General features: G+C 46.2%; 1 protein-coding gene across 3 annotated transcripts in view; it reads left to right on the top strand.

Moving 5' to 3' along the window:
- Positions 1–16,973, top strand: part of hspa12b (heat shock protein 12B) — a 43,727-nt gene that overhangs the window by 19,837 nt on the left and 6,917 nt on the right. For all 3 annotated transcript variants that reach the window (XM_036987226.1, XM_036987227.1, XM_036987225.1), the window contains 3 exons: positions 1,148–1,331; positions 11,752–11,838; positions 12,994–13,098. In XM_036987226.1, coding sequence (XP_036843121.1) covers positions 1,148–1,331; positions 11,752–11,838; positions 12,994–13,098 — 376 coding nt within the window. The remainder of the gene's footprint in view (positions 1–1,147; positions 1,332–11,751; positions 11,839–12,993; positions 13,099–16,973) is intronic.

Genomic DNA, 16,973 nt, shown 5'->3' with positions numbered 1-16,973 from the left:
GCTCTGTCAGGACAACCCCTCTCCTCTCAGTCCAGCTCTGTCAGGACAACCCATCTCCTCTCAGTCCAGCTCTGTCAGGACAACCCCTCTCCACCCAGTCCAGCTCTGTCAGGACAACCTCTTTCCTCTCAGTCCAGCTCTGTTAGGACAACCCCTCTCCTCTCAGTCCAGCTCTGTCAGGACAACCCCTCTCCTCTCAGTCCAGCTCTGTTAGGACAACCCCTCTCCTCTCAGTCCAGCTCTGTCAGGACAACCCCTCTCCTCTCAGTCCAGCTCTGTTAGGACAACCCCTTTCCTCTCAGTCCAGCTCTGTTAGGACAACCCATCTGCTCTCCTCTACAACCCCAGTCCAGCTCTGTCAGGATAACCCATCTGCTCTCCTCTACAACCCCAGTCCAGCTCTGTCAGGACAACCCAACTGCTCTCCTCTACAACCCCAGTCCAGCTCTGTCAGGACAACCCATCTGCTCTCCTCTACAACCCCAGTCCAGCTCTGTCAGGACAACCCCTCTCTAATCTCTTACTCAACTCCCCCTACAATTTGACTCCTGCTCCATTTACCAAAGCCTCACTTTACCTCAGTCACTTTTGCCAAAAACCCAACAATTATTTATATTGAAACAACTTTATTTGAATCCATAAATCACACTGTAATCACACACGGTTTATCTCTGTTTATCTAATCCTAAAATGTTTAGGTTCAGCAGCTGTCTTACTCTATCACCCCTCTAACTATACATACCCCCTCTAACCCCCACTGTCCATACCCTCTCTAACCCCCACTGTCCATACCCCCTGGAACCCCCACTGTGCATACCCCCTCTAACCCCCACTGTGCATACCCCCTCTAACCCCCACTGTCCATACCCCCTCTAACCCCCACTGTGCATACCCCCTCGAACCCCACTATGCATACCCTCTCCAACCCCCACTATGCATAACACCCTCTAACCCACAATGTGCATACTCTAACCCCCACTATACATACCTTCCCTAACCCCCACTATACATAGCCCCTCTAACCCCCTCTATGCATACCCCCTCTAACCCCCACTATTCAGGCTGATCTTGTCTGAGGCTTAGAACCTCTCTCTGTCTCTCTCTAGAACCTTACATTTAGATGAATTCTCCCTCTGTCTCTCTCTAGGCTGGTCTGGTATCTCCTGACACTCCAGAACAGCTCCTGATAGCTCTCGAACCTGAAGCAGCTTCCATCTACTGTCGCAAGCTCCGCCTACACCAGGTGATTGACCTGAGCCTCCGGCCAATGACCAATGGTCTCAGCTTGGAGAGCGACGGGTCCCGCCCTTTTGACTCCAGCTTCAGACAAGGTGAGAGAGAGAGAGAGAGAGAGAGAGAGAGAACACACACCATTGTAAATACAACCCATATTTATGCTTATTTATTTTATCTTGTGTCCTTTACCATTTGTACACTGTTAAAACACTGTATATATATATATATATATATATAATATGACATTTGTAATGTCTTTATTGTTTTGAAACTTCTGTATGTGTAATGTTTACTGTACATTTTTATTGTTTATTTCACTTTATATATTCACTTTATATATTATCTACCTCACTTGCTTTGGCAATGTTAACACATGTTTCCCATGCCAATAAAGCCCTTGAATTGAATTGAGAGAGAGAGAGAGAGAGAGAGACAGAAGGAAAGAGAGAGAGAGAGAGAGAGAGAGAGAGAGAGATAGACAGAAGGAAAGAGAGAGAGAGAGAGAGAGAGAGAGAGAGTGTAATGTATCTGGCTTTGCCTTGAATGACTGTATGCCTGTGTGTGTGCTGTTACAGCAGTGCAGAATTATGTGTGTGTATTCTGTGTGAATGGACATACACCCACCCACACACACAGGATATTGTAATTGGAACAAGATGCTGTGAGCCCATGATCTCACCCACACTCTGTCCCGTTAACTTTCTCTCATCTCTTTCTTTCTCAAACACTGTAACGGCCTCAAATCATGGTTAAAACTATCATGTTGATGTCATGAATGGTCGGTCCTTGCGTCTGTAGCTCTGTCTATGAAATTGAGAGTGGTTACATTTCTCCAGCCCGATCCCTCAGCTGTTTACCAATACATTGGCAGGGACTCCTCTTTGTTGTTGTTTGAATGTCTCTTTCCTCCCGTTTCCTCCTCTCTTTCCTCCCGTTTCCTCATCTCTTTCCTCCCGTTTCCTCTTCTCTTTCCTCCCGTTTCCTCCTCTCTTTCCTCCCGTTTCTTCCTCTCTTTCCTCCCGTTTCCTCTTCTCTTTCCTCCTCTCTTTGCTCCCGTTTCCTCATCTCTTCCCTCCCGTTTCCTCTTTTCTTTCCTCCTCTCTTTCCTCCCGTTTCCTCCCGTTTCCTCCTCTCTTTCCTCCCGTTTCCTCATCTCTTTCCTCCTCTCTTTCCGCCCGTTTCCTCCTCTCTTTCCTCCCGTTTCCTCATCTCTTTCCTCCCGTTTCCTCTTCTCTTTCCTCCCGTTTCCTCTTCTCTTTCCTCCCGTTTCCTCCTCTCTTTCCTCCCGTTTCTTCCTCTCTTTCCTCCCGTTTCCTCTTCTCTTTCCTCCTCTCTTTCCTCCCGTTTCCTCATCTCTTTCCTCCCGTTTCCTCCTCTCTTTCCTCCCGTTTCTTCCTCTCTTTCCTCCCGTTTCCTCACGTTTCCTCCTCTCTTTCCTCCTGTTTCCTCATCTCTTTCCTCCTCTCTTTCCTCCCGTTTCCTCCTCTCTTTCCTCCCGTTTCCTCATCTCTTTCCTCCCGTTTCCTCTTCTCTTTCCTCCTCTCTTTCCTCCCGTTTCCTCCTCTCTTTCCTCCTCTCTTTCCTCCCATTTCCTCATCTCTTTCCTCCCGTTTCCTCTTTTCTTTCCTCCTCTCTTTCCTCCTGTTTCCTTCCGTTTCCTCCTCTCTTTCCTCCCATTTCCTCCTCTCTTTCCTCCTCTCTTTTCTCCCGTTCCCTCCTCTGTTTTCTCCCGTTTCCTGCTATTTCCTCCCGTTTCCTCCTCTCTTTCCTCCCGTTTCCTCCTCTCTTTCCTCCCGTTTCCTCCTCTCTTTCCTCCCGTTTCCTCCTCTCTTTCCTCCCGTTTCCTCCGCTATTTCCTCCTGTTTCCTCTTCTCTTTCCTCCTCTCATTTCTCCCGTTTCCTCCTCTGTTTCCTCCCGTTTCCTCTTTCCTCCCGTTTCTTCCTCTTTCCTCCCGTTTCCTCCTCTCTTTCCTCCCGTTTCCTCCGCTCTTTCCTCCCGTTTCCTCATCTCTTTCCTCCTCTCTTTCCTCCCGTTTCCTCTTCTCTTTCCTCCTCTCTTTCCTCCCGTTTCCTCCTCTCTTTCATCCTCTCTTTCCTCCCGTTTCCTCATCTCTTTCCTCCTCTCTTTCCTCCCGTTTCCTCTTCTCTTTCCTCCTCTCTTTCCTCCCGTTTCCTCCTCTTTCCTCCCGTTTCCTCCTCTCTTTCCTCCTCTTTCCTCCCGTTTCCTCCTCTCTTTTCTCCCGTTCCCTCCTCTGTTTCCTCTCGTTTCCTCTTTCCTCCCGTTTCCTCCTCTCTTTCCTCCCGTTTCCTCATCTCTTTCCTCCCATTTCCTCTTCTCTTTCCTCCCGTTTCCTCCTCTCTTTCCTCCCGTTTCCTCCTCTCTTTCCTCCCGTTTCCTCCTCTTTCCTCCCGTTTCCTCCGCTCTTTCCTCCCGTTTCCTCTTCTCATTTCTCCCGTTTCCTCCTCTGTTTCCTCCCGTTTCCTCCTCTTTTCTCCCGTTTCCTCTTCTTTCCTCCCGTTTCCTCCTCTATTTCCTCCCGTTTTCTCTTTTCTTTCCTCCTCTCTTTTCTCCAGTTTCCTTCTCTGTTTCCTCCCGTTTCCTCCTCTATTTCCTCCCGTTTTCTCTTTACTTTCCTACTCTCTTTTCTCCAGTTTCCTCCTCTGTTTCCTCCCGTTTCCTCCTCTTTACTCCCGTTTCCTTCTGTTTCCTCCCGTTTCTTCCTCTTTCCTCCCGTTTCCTCCTCTCTTTCCTCCCGTTTCCTCCGCTCTTTCCTCCCGTTTCCTCATCTCTTTCCTCCTCTCTTTCCTCCCGTTTCCTCCTCTTTACTCCCGTTTCCTCCTCTTTCCTCCCGTTTCCTCCTCTGTTTCCTCCCGTTTACTTCTGTTTCCTCCCGTTTCTTCCTCTTTCCTCCCGTTTCCTCCTCTCTTTCCTCCCGTTTCCTCCGCTCTTTCCTCCCGTTTTCTCTTTTCTTTCCTCCTCTCTTTTCTCCAGTTTCCAGTTTCCAGTTTCCATGCCAGGGGATGGTCTGGTTAATATAGCTCCATGCCAGGGGATGGTCTGGTTAATATAGCACTGTACCAGGGGATGGTCTGGTTAATATAGCTCCATGCCAGGGGACGGTCTGGTTAATATAGCTCCATGCCAGGGGACGGTCTGGTTAATATAGCTCCATGCCAGGGGATGGTCTGGTTAATATAGCTCCATACCAGAGGATGGTCTGGTTAATATAACTCCATGCCAGGGGATGGTCTGGTTAATATAGCTCCATGCCAGGGGATGGTCTGGTTAATATAGCTCCATGCCAGGGGATGGTCTGGTTAATATAGCTCCATGCCAGGGGATGGTCTGGTTAATATAGCTCCATGCCAGGGGATGGTCTGGTTAATATAGCTCCATGCCAGGGGATGGTCTGGTTAATATAACTCCATGCCAGGGGATGGTCTGGTTAATATAGCTCCATGCCAGGGGATGGTCTGGTTAATATAGCTCCATGCCAGGGGATGGTCTGGTTAATATAGCTCCATGCCAGGGGATGGTCTGGTTAATATAACTCCATGCCAGGGGATGGTCTGGTTAATATAGCACTGTACCAGGGGATGGTCTGGTTAATATAACTCCATGCCAGGGGATGGTCTGGTTAATATAACTCCATGCCAGGGGATGGTCTGGTTAATATAACTCCATGCCAGGGGATGGTCTGGTTAATATAGCTCCATGCCAGGGGATGGTCTGGTTAATATAACTCCATGCCAGGGGATGGTCTGGTTAATATAGCACTGTACCAGGGGATGGTCTGGTTAATATAGCACTGTACCAGGGGATGGTCTGGTTAATATAGCTCCATGCCAGAGGATAGTCTGGTTAATATAGCACTGTACCAGGGGATGGTCTGGTTAATATAGCTCCATGCCAGGGGATGGTCTGGTTAATATAGCTCCATACCAGGGGATGGTCTGGTTAATATAGCACTGTACCAGGGGATGGTCTGGTTAATATAGCTCCATGCCAGGGGATGGTCTGGTTAATATAACTCCATGCCAGGGGATGGTCTGGTTAATATAGCACTGTACCAGGGGATGGTCTGGTTAATATAGCACTGTACCAGGGGATGGTCTGGTTAATATAGCTCCATGCCAGAGGATAGTCTGGTTAATATAGCACTGTACCAGGGGATGGTCTGGTTAATATAGCTCCATACCAGGGGATGGTCTGGTTAATATAGCTCCATGCCAGGGGATGGTCTGGTTAATATAGCTCCATACCAGGGGATGGTCTGGTTAATATAGCTCCATGCCAGGGGATGGTCTGGTTAATATAGCTCCATACCAGGGGATGGTCTGGTTAATATAGCTCCATGCCAGGGGACGGTCTGGTTAATATAGCTCCATGCCAGAGGATGGTCTGGTTAATATAGCTCCATGCCAGGGGATGGTCTGGTTAATATAGCTCCATACCAGGGGATGGTCTGGTTAATATAGCTCCATGCCAGAGGATGGTCTGGTTAATATAGCTCCATGCCAGGGGACGGTCTGGTTAATATAGCTCCATGCCAGAGGATGGTCTGGTTAATATAGCTCCATGCCAGAGGATGGTCTGGTTAATATAGTTCCATGCCAGGGGATGGTCTGGTTAATATAGCACTGTACCAGGGGATGGTCTGGTTAATATAGCTCCATGCCAGAGGATGGTCTGGTTAATATAGCTCCATGCCAGGGGATGGTCTGGTTAATATAGCACTGTACCAGGGGATGGTCTGGTTAATATAGCTCCATGCCAGAGGATGGTCTGGTTAATATAGCTCCATGCCAGGGGATGGTCTGGTTAATATAGCACTGTACCAGGGGATGGTCTGGTTAATATAGCACTGTACCAGGGGATGGTCTGGTTAATATAGCTCCATGCCAGAGGATGGTCTGGTTAATATAGCTCCATGCCAGGGGATGGTCTGGTTAATATAGCTCCATGCCAGGGGATGGTCTGGTTAATATAGCTCCATGCCAGGGGATGGTCTGGTTAATATAGCTCCATGCCAGAGGATGGTCTGGTTAATATAGCTCCATGCCAGAGGATGGTCTGGTTAATATAGCTCCATGCCAGGGGATGGTCTGGTTAATATAGCTCCATGCCAGGGGATGGTCTGGTTAATATAGCTCCATGCCAGGGGATGGTCTGGTTAATATAGCTCCATGCCAGGGGATGGTCTGGTTAATATAGCTCCATGCCAGGGGATGGTCTGGTTAATATAGCTCCATGCCAGAGGATGGTCTGGTTAATATAGCTCCATACCAGGGGATGGTCTGGTTAATATAGCTCCATGCCAGGGGATGGTCTGGTTAATATAGCTCCATGCCAGGGGATGGTCTGGTTAATATAGCTCCATGCCAGAGGAGGGTCTGTGTGGAAAATGAAGTTGCTTACGTTCCCGTCTTTGTAGCAGTCGGCAAATAGTGTCTCTGGATTGTCCTTGAGGAGCTTTTTTTGGTACTTATTCCGTGCAGTGTTGTTTTTAATATCCAAGGGGCACTGTATTGTAATGACCTCTCTACAGGGATAAGCCATGAGGGCTTCAAAGGTCTCTGCATTTGGGTGGGGGGCTGTGAAACTCTCCTGCCATTGTTAGGCCCAGGAATGTTCACACCTCTCACGTCACACAAGTTAAAGCCAGGTCAATTCTGTCCTAGCAGCTTGGTAAGCTTAGTAGCCTTATTTATTAAGCTTTATATAATACAATTACCTAGAGATTGTCTTTTACTTTTTGGCTTCAGAAGTAGGTTCAGACTGAACTGGTTTTGATGTAGAAGTCTTTGCGAAAAAATTCAGTTTATCTACATTTATCCAACTGAAATTATATATTTTTGCAGAAGAACTCAGGAGGCCATGATACCCCTCTCTCTTTCTCTCTCTGTGTGTGTCTTTTCTCTCTCTCTCTCTGTGTATTCTCTCTCTCTCTGTGTATTCTCTCTCTCTCTCTCTCTCTCTCTCTCTCTCTCTCTCTCTCTCTCTCTCTCTCTCTCTCTCTCTCTCTCTCTCTCTCTCTCTCTCTCTCTCTCTCTCTCTCTCTCTCTCTCTCTCTCTCTCTCTCCCTCTCCCTCCCTCCCTCCCTCCCTCCCTCCCTCCCTCCCCCTCCCCCTCCCCCTCCCCCTCCCCCTCCCTCTCCCTCTCCCTCTCCCTCTCCCTCTCCCTCCTTTGTATTTCTTTGCTGTAAAATGACTTCCAGACCCCTTATAAAAACACACAAGCACGCATGAACACACAGTTTTTTTTTCAGTGGTCCCTGGTTATGTTATTCTGTTCAGTCATTACCATATGAAAAAGTATAGGTCAGGGTTCAAATGGCCCCCCTCCCCCTCCACACACACACAAACCCTCCATATCCCCAATGTGGGTCTCATTTCAAAATCCCAGATGTCAAAGATACAATACAGGGCCTTGTCATTGTCCCAAAATAGACAACAGAGATGATCTACAACAGAGACTGTATCTACAACATAGACTGTTTCTACAACATAGACTATATCTACAACATAGACTGTTTCTACAACATAGACTATATCTACAACATAGACTGTATCTACAACAGAGACTATATCTACAACATAGACTATATCTACAACAGGGACTGTATCTACAACATAGACTATATCTACAACATAGACTGTATCTACAACATAGACCGTATCTACAACAGAGACTATATCTACAACATAGACTGTATCTACAACAGGGACTGTATCTACAACAGGGACTGTATCTACAACAGAGACTATATCTACAACAGGGACTGTATCTACAACATAGACTATATCTACAACATAGACTATATCTACAACATAGACTATATCTACAACATAGACTGTATCTACAACAGGGACTGTATCTACAACATAGACTATATCTACAACATAGACTATATCTACAACATAGACTGTATCTACAACAGGGACTGTATCTACAACATAGACTATACCAACAACAGAGACTGTATCCACAACAGAGACTGTATCTACAACAGAGACAAAACCTACAACAGAGACTATATCTACAACAGAGACTATACCTACAACAGAGACTATATCTACAACAGAGACTATACCTACAACAGAGATGATCTACAACAGAGACTGTATCTACAACAGAGACAAAACCTACAACAGAGACTATATCTACAACAGAGACTATACCTACAACAGAGACTATATCTACAACAGAGACTATACCTACAACAGAGATGATCTACAACAGAGACTATACCTACAACATATACCATACCTACAACAGAGACTATATCTACAACAGGGACTGTATCTACAACAGAGACTATACCTACAACAGAGACTATACCTACAACAAGGGTACTGTAATTGTTGTTTAGACCAAGGTTGACCAGGGTTAAAGCACAATGTCCTCAGCTAATATAAACACATCACCGAACACTAACCACATCCGGGTATGTTGTAAAAACCCAAGATGCTTAGAGGTTAAAGCCCATTTTAAGTGCAAATCTCTGCTATTTTAACTCTCTCTCTCTCTCGTATCTCTCTACTATCTCTCTCCATTCTTTCTTGGCTGCAGTGCAAGTCTTTACTCTGTTGTTTTCAGTGGTTGAAGCCATTTACAGTTAGTTAAAATTCAGACAGTTATGTCGGTTTGAATGTATTGGGTCGGTTCCAGGGCCCCCTCACTAAAGTTTGAATGTATTGGGTTGGTTCCAGGGCCCCCTCACTAAAGTTTGAATGTACTGTATTGGGTCGGTTCCAGGGCCCCCTCACTAAAGTTTGAATGTATTGGGTCGGTTCCAGGGCCCCCTCACTAAAGTTTGAATGTATTGGGTCGGTTCCAGGGCCCCCTCACTAAAGTTTGAATGTATTGGGTCGGTTCCAGGGCCCCCTCACTAAAGTTTGAATGTATTGGGTCGGTTCCAGGGCCCCCTCACTAAAGTTTGAATGTACTGTATTGGGTCGGTTCCAGGGCCCCCCTCACTAAAGTTTTAATGTACTGTATTGGGTCGGTTCCAGGGCCCCCTCACTAAAGTTTGAATGTACTGTATTGGGTCGGTTCCAGGGCCCCCTCACTAAAGTTTGAATGTATTGTGTCGGTTCCAGGGCCCCCTCACTAAAGTTTGAATGTAGTGGGTCGGTTCCAGGGCCCCCTCACTAAAGTTTGAATGTATTGTGTCGGTTCCAGGGCCCCCTCACTAAAGTTTGAATGTATTGTGTCGGTTCCAGGGCCCCCTCACTAAAGTTTGAATGTAGTGGGTCGGTTCCAGGGCCCCCTCACTAAAGTTTGAATGTATTGTGTCGGTTCCAGGGCCCCCTCACTAAAGTTTGAATGTAGTGGGTCGGTTCCAGGGCCCCCCTCACTAAAGTTTGAATGTATTGTGTCGGTTCCAGGACCCCCTCACTAAAGTTTGAATGTAGTGGGTTGGTTCCAGGGCCCCCCTCACTAAAGTTTGAATGTAGTGGGTTGGTTCCAGGGCCCCCCTCACTAAAGTTTGAATGTATTGGGTTGGTTCCAGGGCCCCCTCACTAAAGTTTGAATGTACTGTATTGGGTCGGTTCCAGGGCCCCCTCACTAAAGTTTGAATGTATTGGGTCGGTTCCAGGGCCCCCCTCACTAAAGTTTGAATGTATTGGGTTGGTTCCAGGGCCCCCTCACTAAAGTTTGAATGTACTGTATTGGGTCGGTTCCAGGGCCCCCTCACTAAAGTTTGATTGTATTGGGTCGGTTCCAGGGCCCCCTCACTAAAGTTTGAATGTATTGGGTCGGTTCCAGGGCCCCCTCACTAAAGTTTGAATGTATTGGCTTGGGGGTGTAGCCTAGTTTAAGAGCATTGGGCCAGTAACCGAAAGGTCCCTGGTTTGAATCACTGAGCTAACTAGGTAAAATAATATATATATATATATATATATATATATATATATGTTGCTGTACCCTTGAGCAAGGCACTTATCCTAATTGCTCCTAAGTCGCTCTGGATAAGAGTGTCTGCTAAATGGCATAAATGTGTTCAAGTATCTACCATGGTTTAATGTTGTGGGTTGGTTGTGTTACATTACCATGTACTCTGTGTCTGTTCTAACTGTGGGTTGGTTGAGTTACATTACCATGTACTCTGTGTCTGTTCTAACTGTGGGTTGGTTGAGTTACATTAACATGTACTCTGTGTCTGTTCTAACTGTGGGTTGGTTGAGTTACATTAACATGTACTCTGTGTCTGTTCTAACTGTGGGTTGGTTGAGTTACATTAACATGTACTCTGTGTCTGTTCTAACTGTGGGTTGGTTGTGTTACATTACCATGTACTCTGTGTCTGTTCTAACTGTGGGTTGGTTGAGTTACATTACCATGTACTCTGTGTCTGTTCTAACTGTGGGTTGGTTGAGTTACATTACCATGTACTCTGTGTCTGTTCTAACTGTGGGTTGGTTGAGTTACATTACCATGTACTCTGTGTCTGTTCTAACTGTGGGTTGGTTGAGTTACATTACCATGTACTCTGTGTCTGTTCTAACTGTGGGTTGGTTGAGTTACATTAACATGTACTCTGTGTCTGTTCTAACTGTGGGTTGGTTGAGTTACATTAACATGTACTCTGTGTCTGTTCTAACTGTGGGTTGGTTGAGTTACATTAACATGTACTCTGTGTCTGTTCTAACTGTGGGTTGGTTGAGTTACATTACCATGTACTCTGTGTCTGTTCTAACTGTGGGTTGGTTGTGTTACATTAACATGTACTCTGTGTCTGTTCTAACTGTGGGTTGGTTGAGTTACATTAACATGTACTCTGTGTCTGTTCTAACTGTGGGTTGGTTGTGTTACATTAACATGTACTCTGTGTCTGTTCTAACTGTGGGTTGGTTGAGTTACATTACCATGTACTCTGTGTCTGTTCTAACTGTGGGTTGGTTGAGTTACATTAACATGTACTCTGTGTCTGTTCTAACTGTGGGTTGGTTGAGTTACATTACCATGTACTCTGTGTCTGTTCTAACTGTGGGTTGGTTGAGTTACATTACCATGTACTCTGTGTCTGTTCTAACTGTGGGTTGGTTGAGTTACATTACCATGTCCTCTGTGTCTGTTCTAACTGTGGGTTGGTTGAGTTACATTAACATGTACTCTGTGTCTGTTCTAACTGTGGGTTGGTTGAGTTACATTAACATGTACTCTGTGTCTGTTCTAACTGTGGGTTGGTTGAGTTACATTAACATGTACTCTGTGTCTGTTCTAACTGTGGGTTGGTTGAGTTACATTACCATGTACTCTGTGTCTGTTCTAACTGTGGGTTGGTTGAGTTACATTACCATGTACTCTGTGTCTGTTCTAACTGTGGGTTGGTTGAGTTACATTACCATGTACTCTGTGTCTGTTCTAACTGTGGGTTGAGAGTTGTTTTTTTTTTTTTTTGTATGTTGTAGGTTGTTTGTTTGAATGTTATTGTATGGTTGTTAAAATGTTGTCTGTATCGTGTGTGTGTGTGTGTGTGTGTGTGTGTGTGTGTGTGTGTGTTGCAGCGCGTGAGCAGCTGAGGAAAGCGAGACACAGCAGAACTTTCCTGGTGGAGAGAGGGACTGGAGAACTCTGGTCAGAGATGCAGACTGGTTAGTCACACACATACTAGCGTGCACACAGTCAGATAGACAGAACACAGACGGATATAAGGGGGTAGACAGTGAGAAAGGCTTTGAGGTCCAGGGTCAAAATAATCAACTCTTCAACTCCCCAATGCGCCAAAAAAATCCCGAAACCGGTCCCTCACCCCATCTCTCTTCTCACTGAGCCATGACAGGGGTCTGGAGAGCCACGCGCCCTCTCTGACCCCTACTACCCTGCCTCCCTTCCTGACACACACACACACGCCTGCAAGCACAGGCACACACCATGGCACACACACCATGGCCAGGAAGGGTTTGGCCCCTGAGACTCTCCTCTACAACTCTACTGTAAATAAACTCTCTCTCTCGCTCTCTCTCTCCCCCCTCTTCCTTTCTCTCCTCTCCTCCCAATTCCTAATGAATTACTCACCCTTTTCACAAAAACTTCACTTTCCTCCCCTCTCTTTCCTCCCTCTCTTTCTTCCTTCTCTTTCCCTCCTCTCTTTCCCTCCCCTCTCTTTCCTCCCTCTCTTTCCTCCCTCTCTTTCCTCCCTCTTTTCCTCCCTCTTTTCCTCCCTCTTTTCCTCCTCTCTTTCCTCCCTCTCTTTCTTCCTTCTCTTTCCCTCCTCTCTTTCCCTCCCCTCTCTCTCTTTCCCTCGCCTCTCTTTCCTCCCTCTTTCCTCCCTCTCTTTCCTCCCTCTCTTTCCTCCCTTTCTGTCCCTCCTCTCTTTCCTCCCTTTCTCCCTCACTCTATAGCAATAAACACAGAGGTCCAGCCTTATCTCTATAGCTATCACAAACATAAACAAACATACACACGCCATCTCAGCTATTGTAATACCTGGGAGCTGTTTATGCTTGGGAGATCGACTCATAACAAACTCTCATGGTATACTCAGACCTCCATCAGAGAGAAAACACACACTGTCAAATAAACACACACACACACACACACACACACACACATACTGATAGACTGACAGATTAAACCACTGCATCGTAAGAAAGCTCTATTAAAAAATATATACTTTCTTAAACTCCATGAGACACAAAAAAAAAATTCAAGATTGAGTGCTGAATGATTGAAATTTACACTCAAAAGATACAGATCTTTCATGGTGTGTGTGTGTGTGTGTGTGTGCATGTGTGTTATCTCACCAGGTGACCGGTACATAGTGGCAGACTGTGGAGGAGGAACAGTAGACCTGACAGTTCACCAGATAGAGCAGCCCCAGGGGACACTGAAGGAACTCTACAAGGTCTCAGGTAACAACCTTAGATACCTCACCTTAGATACCTCACCTCAGATACCTCACCACCTTAGATACCTCACCTCAGATACCTCACCACCTTAGATACCTCACCACCTTAGATACCTCACCGTAGATACCTCACCGTAGATACCTCACCTCAGATACCTCACCACCTTAGATACCTCACCACCTTAGATACCTCACCACCTTAGATACCTCACCACCTTAGATACCTCACCACCTTAGACACCTCACCTTAGATACCTCATCACCTTACAAACCTCACCTTAGATACCTCACCACCTTAGACACCTCACATTAGATACCTCACCTTAGATACCTCACCATCTTAGATACCTCACCACCTTAGATACCTTACCACCTTAGATACCTCACCTTAGATACCTCACCTCAGATACCTCACCACCTTAGATACCTCACCGTAGATACCTCACCTCAGATACCTCACCTCAGATACCTCACCACCTTAGATACCTCACCACCTTAGATACCTCACCACCTTAGATACCTCACCTTAGACACCTCACCACCTTAGATACCTCACCACCTCAGATACCTCAAAGTAGATACCTCACATCCTTAGATACCTAACCTTAGACAACTCACCACCTTAGATACCTCACCTTAGATACCACACCAACTTAGATACCTCACCACATTAGACACCTCACCTACGATACCTCACCACCTTAGATACCTCACCATTGACACCTCACCACCTTAGATACCTCACCGCCTTAGATACCTCACCACATTAGATACCTCACCTTAGTTAACTCACCTTAGATACCCCAACACCTTAGATACCTCACATTAGATACCTCACCACCTTAGATACCTCACCACCTTAGATACCTCAGATCCTCAGATACCTCACCACATTAGACACCTAACCTTAGATACATCACCTTAGATACCTCACCACCTTAGATACCTCTCCACCTTAGATACCTCTCCACCTTAGATACCTCTCCACCTTAGATACCTCTCCACCTTAGATACCTCTCCACCTTAGATACCTCTCCACCTTAGATACCTCACCAGACTAGATACCTCACCACATTAGACACCTCACCTTAGATACCTCACCTCAGATACCTCACCTCAGATACCTCACCACCTTAGACACCTCACAATCTTAGATACCTCACCACTTTAGACACCTAACCTTAGATACATCACCTTAGATACCTCACCACCTCAGATACCTCACCACCTTAGATACCTCACCTTAGATACCTCACCACATTAGACACCTCACCTTAGACACCTCACCTTAGACACCTCACCTTAGATACCTCAGCACCTCAGATTCCTCACCACCTTAAATACATCACAATCTTAGATACCTCACCACCTTAGATACCTCACCACCTTAGATACCTCACCACCTCAGATACCTCACCACCTCAGATACCTCACCACCTCAGATACCTCACCATCTTAGATACCTCACCACCTCAGATACCTCAACACCTCAGATACCTCACCACCTCAGATACCTCACCACCTCAGATACCTCACCACCTCAGATACCTCACCACCTCAGATACCTCACCACCTTAGAAACCTCACCACCTTAGAAACCTCACCACCTCAGATACCTCACCTTAGATACCTTAGAAACCTCACCACCTTAGATACCTCGCCACCTTAGATACCTCGCCACCTTAGATACCTCGCCACCTTAGATACCTCGCCACCTTAGATACCTCGCCACCTTAGATACCTCGCCACCTTAGATACCTCGCCACCTTAGATACCTCGCCACCTTAGATACCTCGCCACCTTAGATACCTCGCCACCTTAGATACCTCACCACCTTAGATACCTCACCACCTTAGATACCTCATCTTAGATACCTCATCTTAGATACCTCACCACCTTTAATAGATACCTCACCACCTTAGATAGATACCTCACCACCTTAGATAGATACCTCACCACCTTAGATAGATACCTCATCACCTTAGATACCTTACCACATTAGACACCTCACCTTAGATACCCCAACTTAGATACCCCAGCACCTCAGATACCTCACCACCTTAGATACCTCAGCATTTTAGATACCTCACCACTTTAGATACCTCAACTTATACACCTCACCACCTTAGATACTTTACCACCTTAGATACTTCACCACCTTAGATACCTCACCTTAGATACCTTACCACCTTAGACACCTCACCGTAGATACCTCACCTTAGATACCCCAGCACCTCAGATACCTCACCACCTTAGATACCTCACCACCTTAGATACCTCAGCATTTTAGATACCACACCACCTTAGATACCTCACCACCTTAGATACCTCACCACCTTAGATACCTCACCACCTTAGATACCTCACCACCTTAGATACCTCACCACCTTAGACACCTCACCACCTTAGATACCTCACCACATTAGATACCTCGCCACCTCAGATACCTCACCTTAGATACCACACCACCTTAGATACCACACCACCTTAGATACCTCACCACCTTAGATACCTCACCACCTTAGATACCTCACCACCTTAGATACCTCACCTTACCTTAGATACCACACCACCTTAGATACCTCACCACCTCAGATACCTCACTTCAGACACCTCACCTTAGACACCTCACCTAAGATACCTCACCATTGATACCTCACCACCTTAGATACCTCACCACCTTAGATACCTCACCACCTTAGATACCTCACCACCTTAGATACCTCACCACCTTAGATACCTCACCACCTTAGATACCTCACCACCTTAGATACCTCACCACCTTAGATGCCTCACCTTAGATACCTCACCACCTTAGATACCTCACCTTAGATTCCTCACCACCATATAAACCTCATCTTAGATACCTCACCTCAGATACCTCACCTTAGATACCTCACCACCTTACAAACCTCACCTTAGATACCTCACCTCAGATACCTCACCTTAGATACCTCACCACCTTAGACGCCTCACCTTAGATACCTCACCATCTTAGATACCTCACCACCTTAGATAGATACCTCACCACCTTAGATACGTCACCACCTTAGACACCTCACCTTAGATACCTCACCTTAGATACCCCAGCACCTCAGTTACCTCAACACCTTAGATACCTCACCACTTTAGATACCTCACCACTTTAGATACCTCACCACCTTAGATACCTCAACTTAGACACCTCACCACCTTAGATACCTCACCACATTAGATACCTCGCCTCAGATACCTCACCACCTTAGATACCTCACCTCAGATACCTCACCACCTTAGATACCTCACCACCTTAGATACCTCACCACCTTAGATACCTCACCACCTTAGATACCTCACCTTAGATTCCTCACCACCATATAAACCTCATCTTAGATACCTCACCTCAGATACCTCACCTTAGATACCTCACCACCTTAGACGCCTCACCTTAGATACCTCACCATCTTAGATACCTCACCACCTTAGATACCTCACCACCTTAGATACCTCACCACCTTAGATACCTCAACTTAGATACCTCACCACCTTAGATACCTCAACTTAGATACCTCATCACCATAGATACCTCACCTTAGATACCTCACCACCTTAGATACCTCACCTTAGATACCTCATCACCATAGATACCTCACCACCTTAGATACTTCACCACCTTAGATACCTCGCCTTAGATACCTCACCATAGATACCTCACCACCTTAGATACTTCACCACCTTAGATACCTCACCACCTTAGACACCTCACCACCTTAGATACCTCAACTTAGATACCTCACCACCTTAGATACCTCAACTTAGATACCTCATCACCATAGATACCTCACCTTAGATACCTCACCACCTTAGATACCTCACCTTAGATACCTCATCACCATAGAT

Source organism: Oncorhynchus mykiss, chromosome 9 (genome assembly GCF_013265735.2).
Source record: "Oncorhynchus mykiss isolate Arlee chromosome 9, USDA_OmykA_1.1, whole genome shotgun sequence".
NCBI classification, from domain to species: domain Eukaryota; kingdom Metazoa; phylum Chordata; class Actinopteri; order Salmoniformes; family Salmonidae; genus Oncorhynchus; species Oncorhynchus mykiss.
Note: the sequence above shows the minus strand (reverse complement) of the source record. Positions and strands in the feature narration are given on the sequence as shown.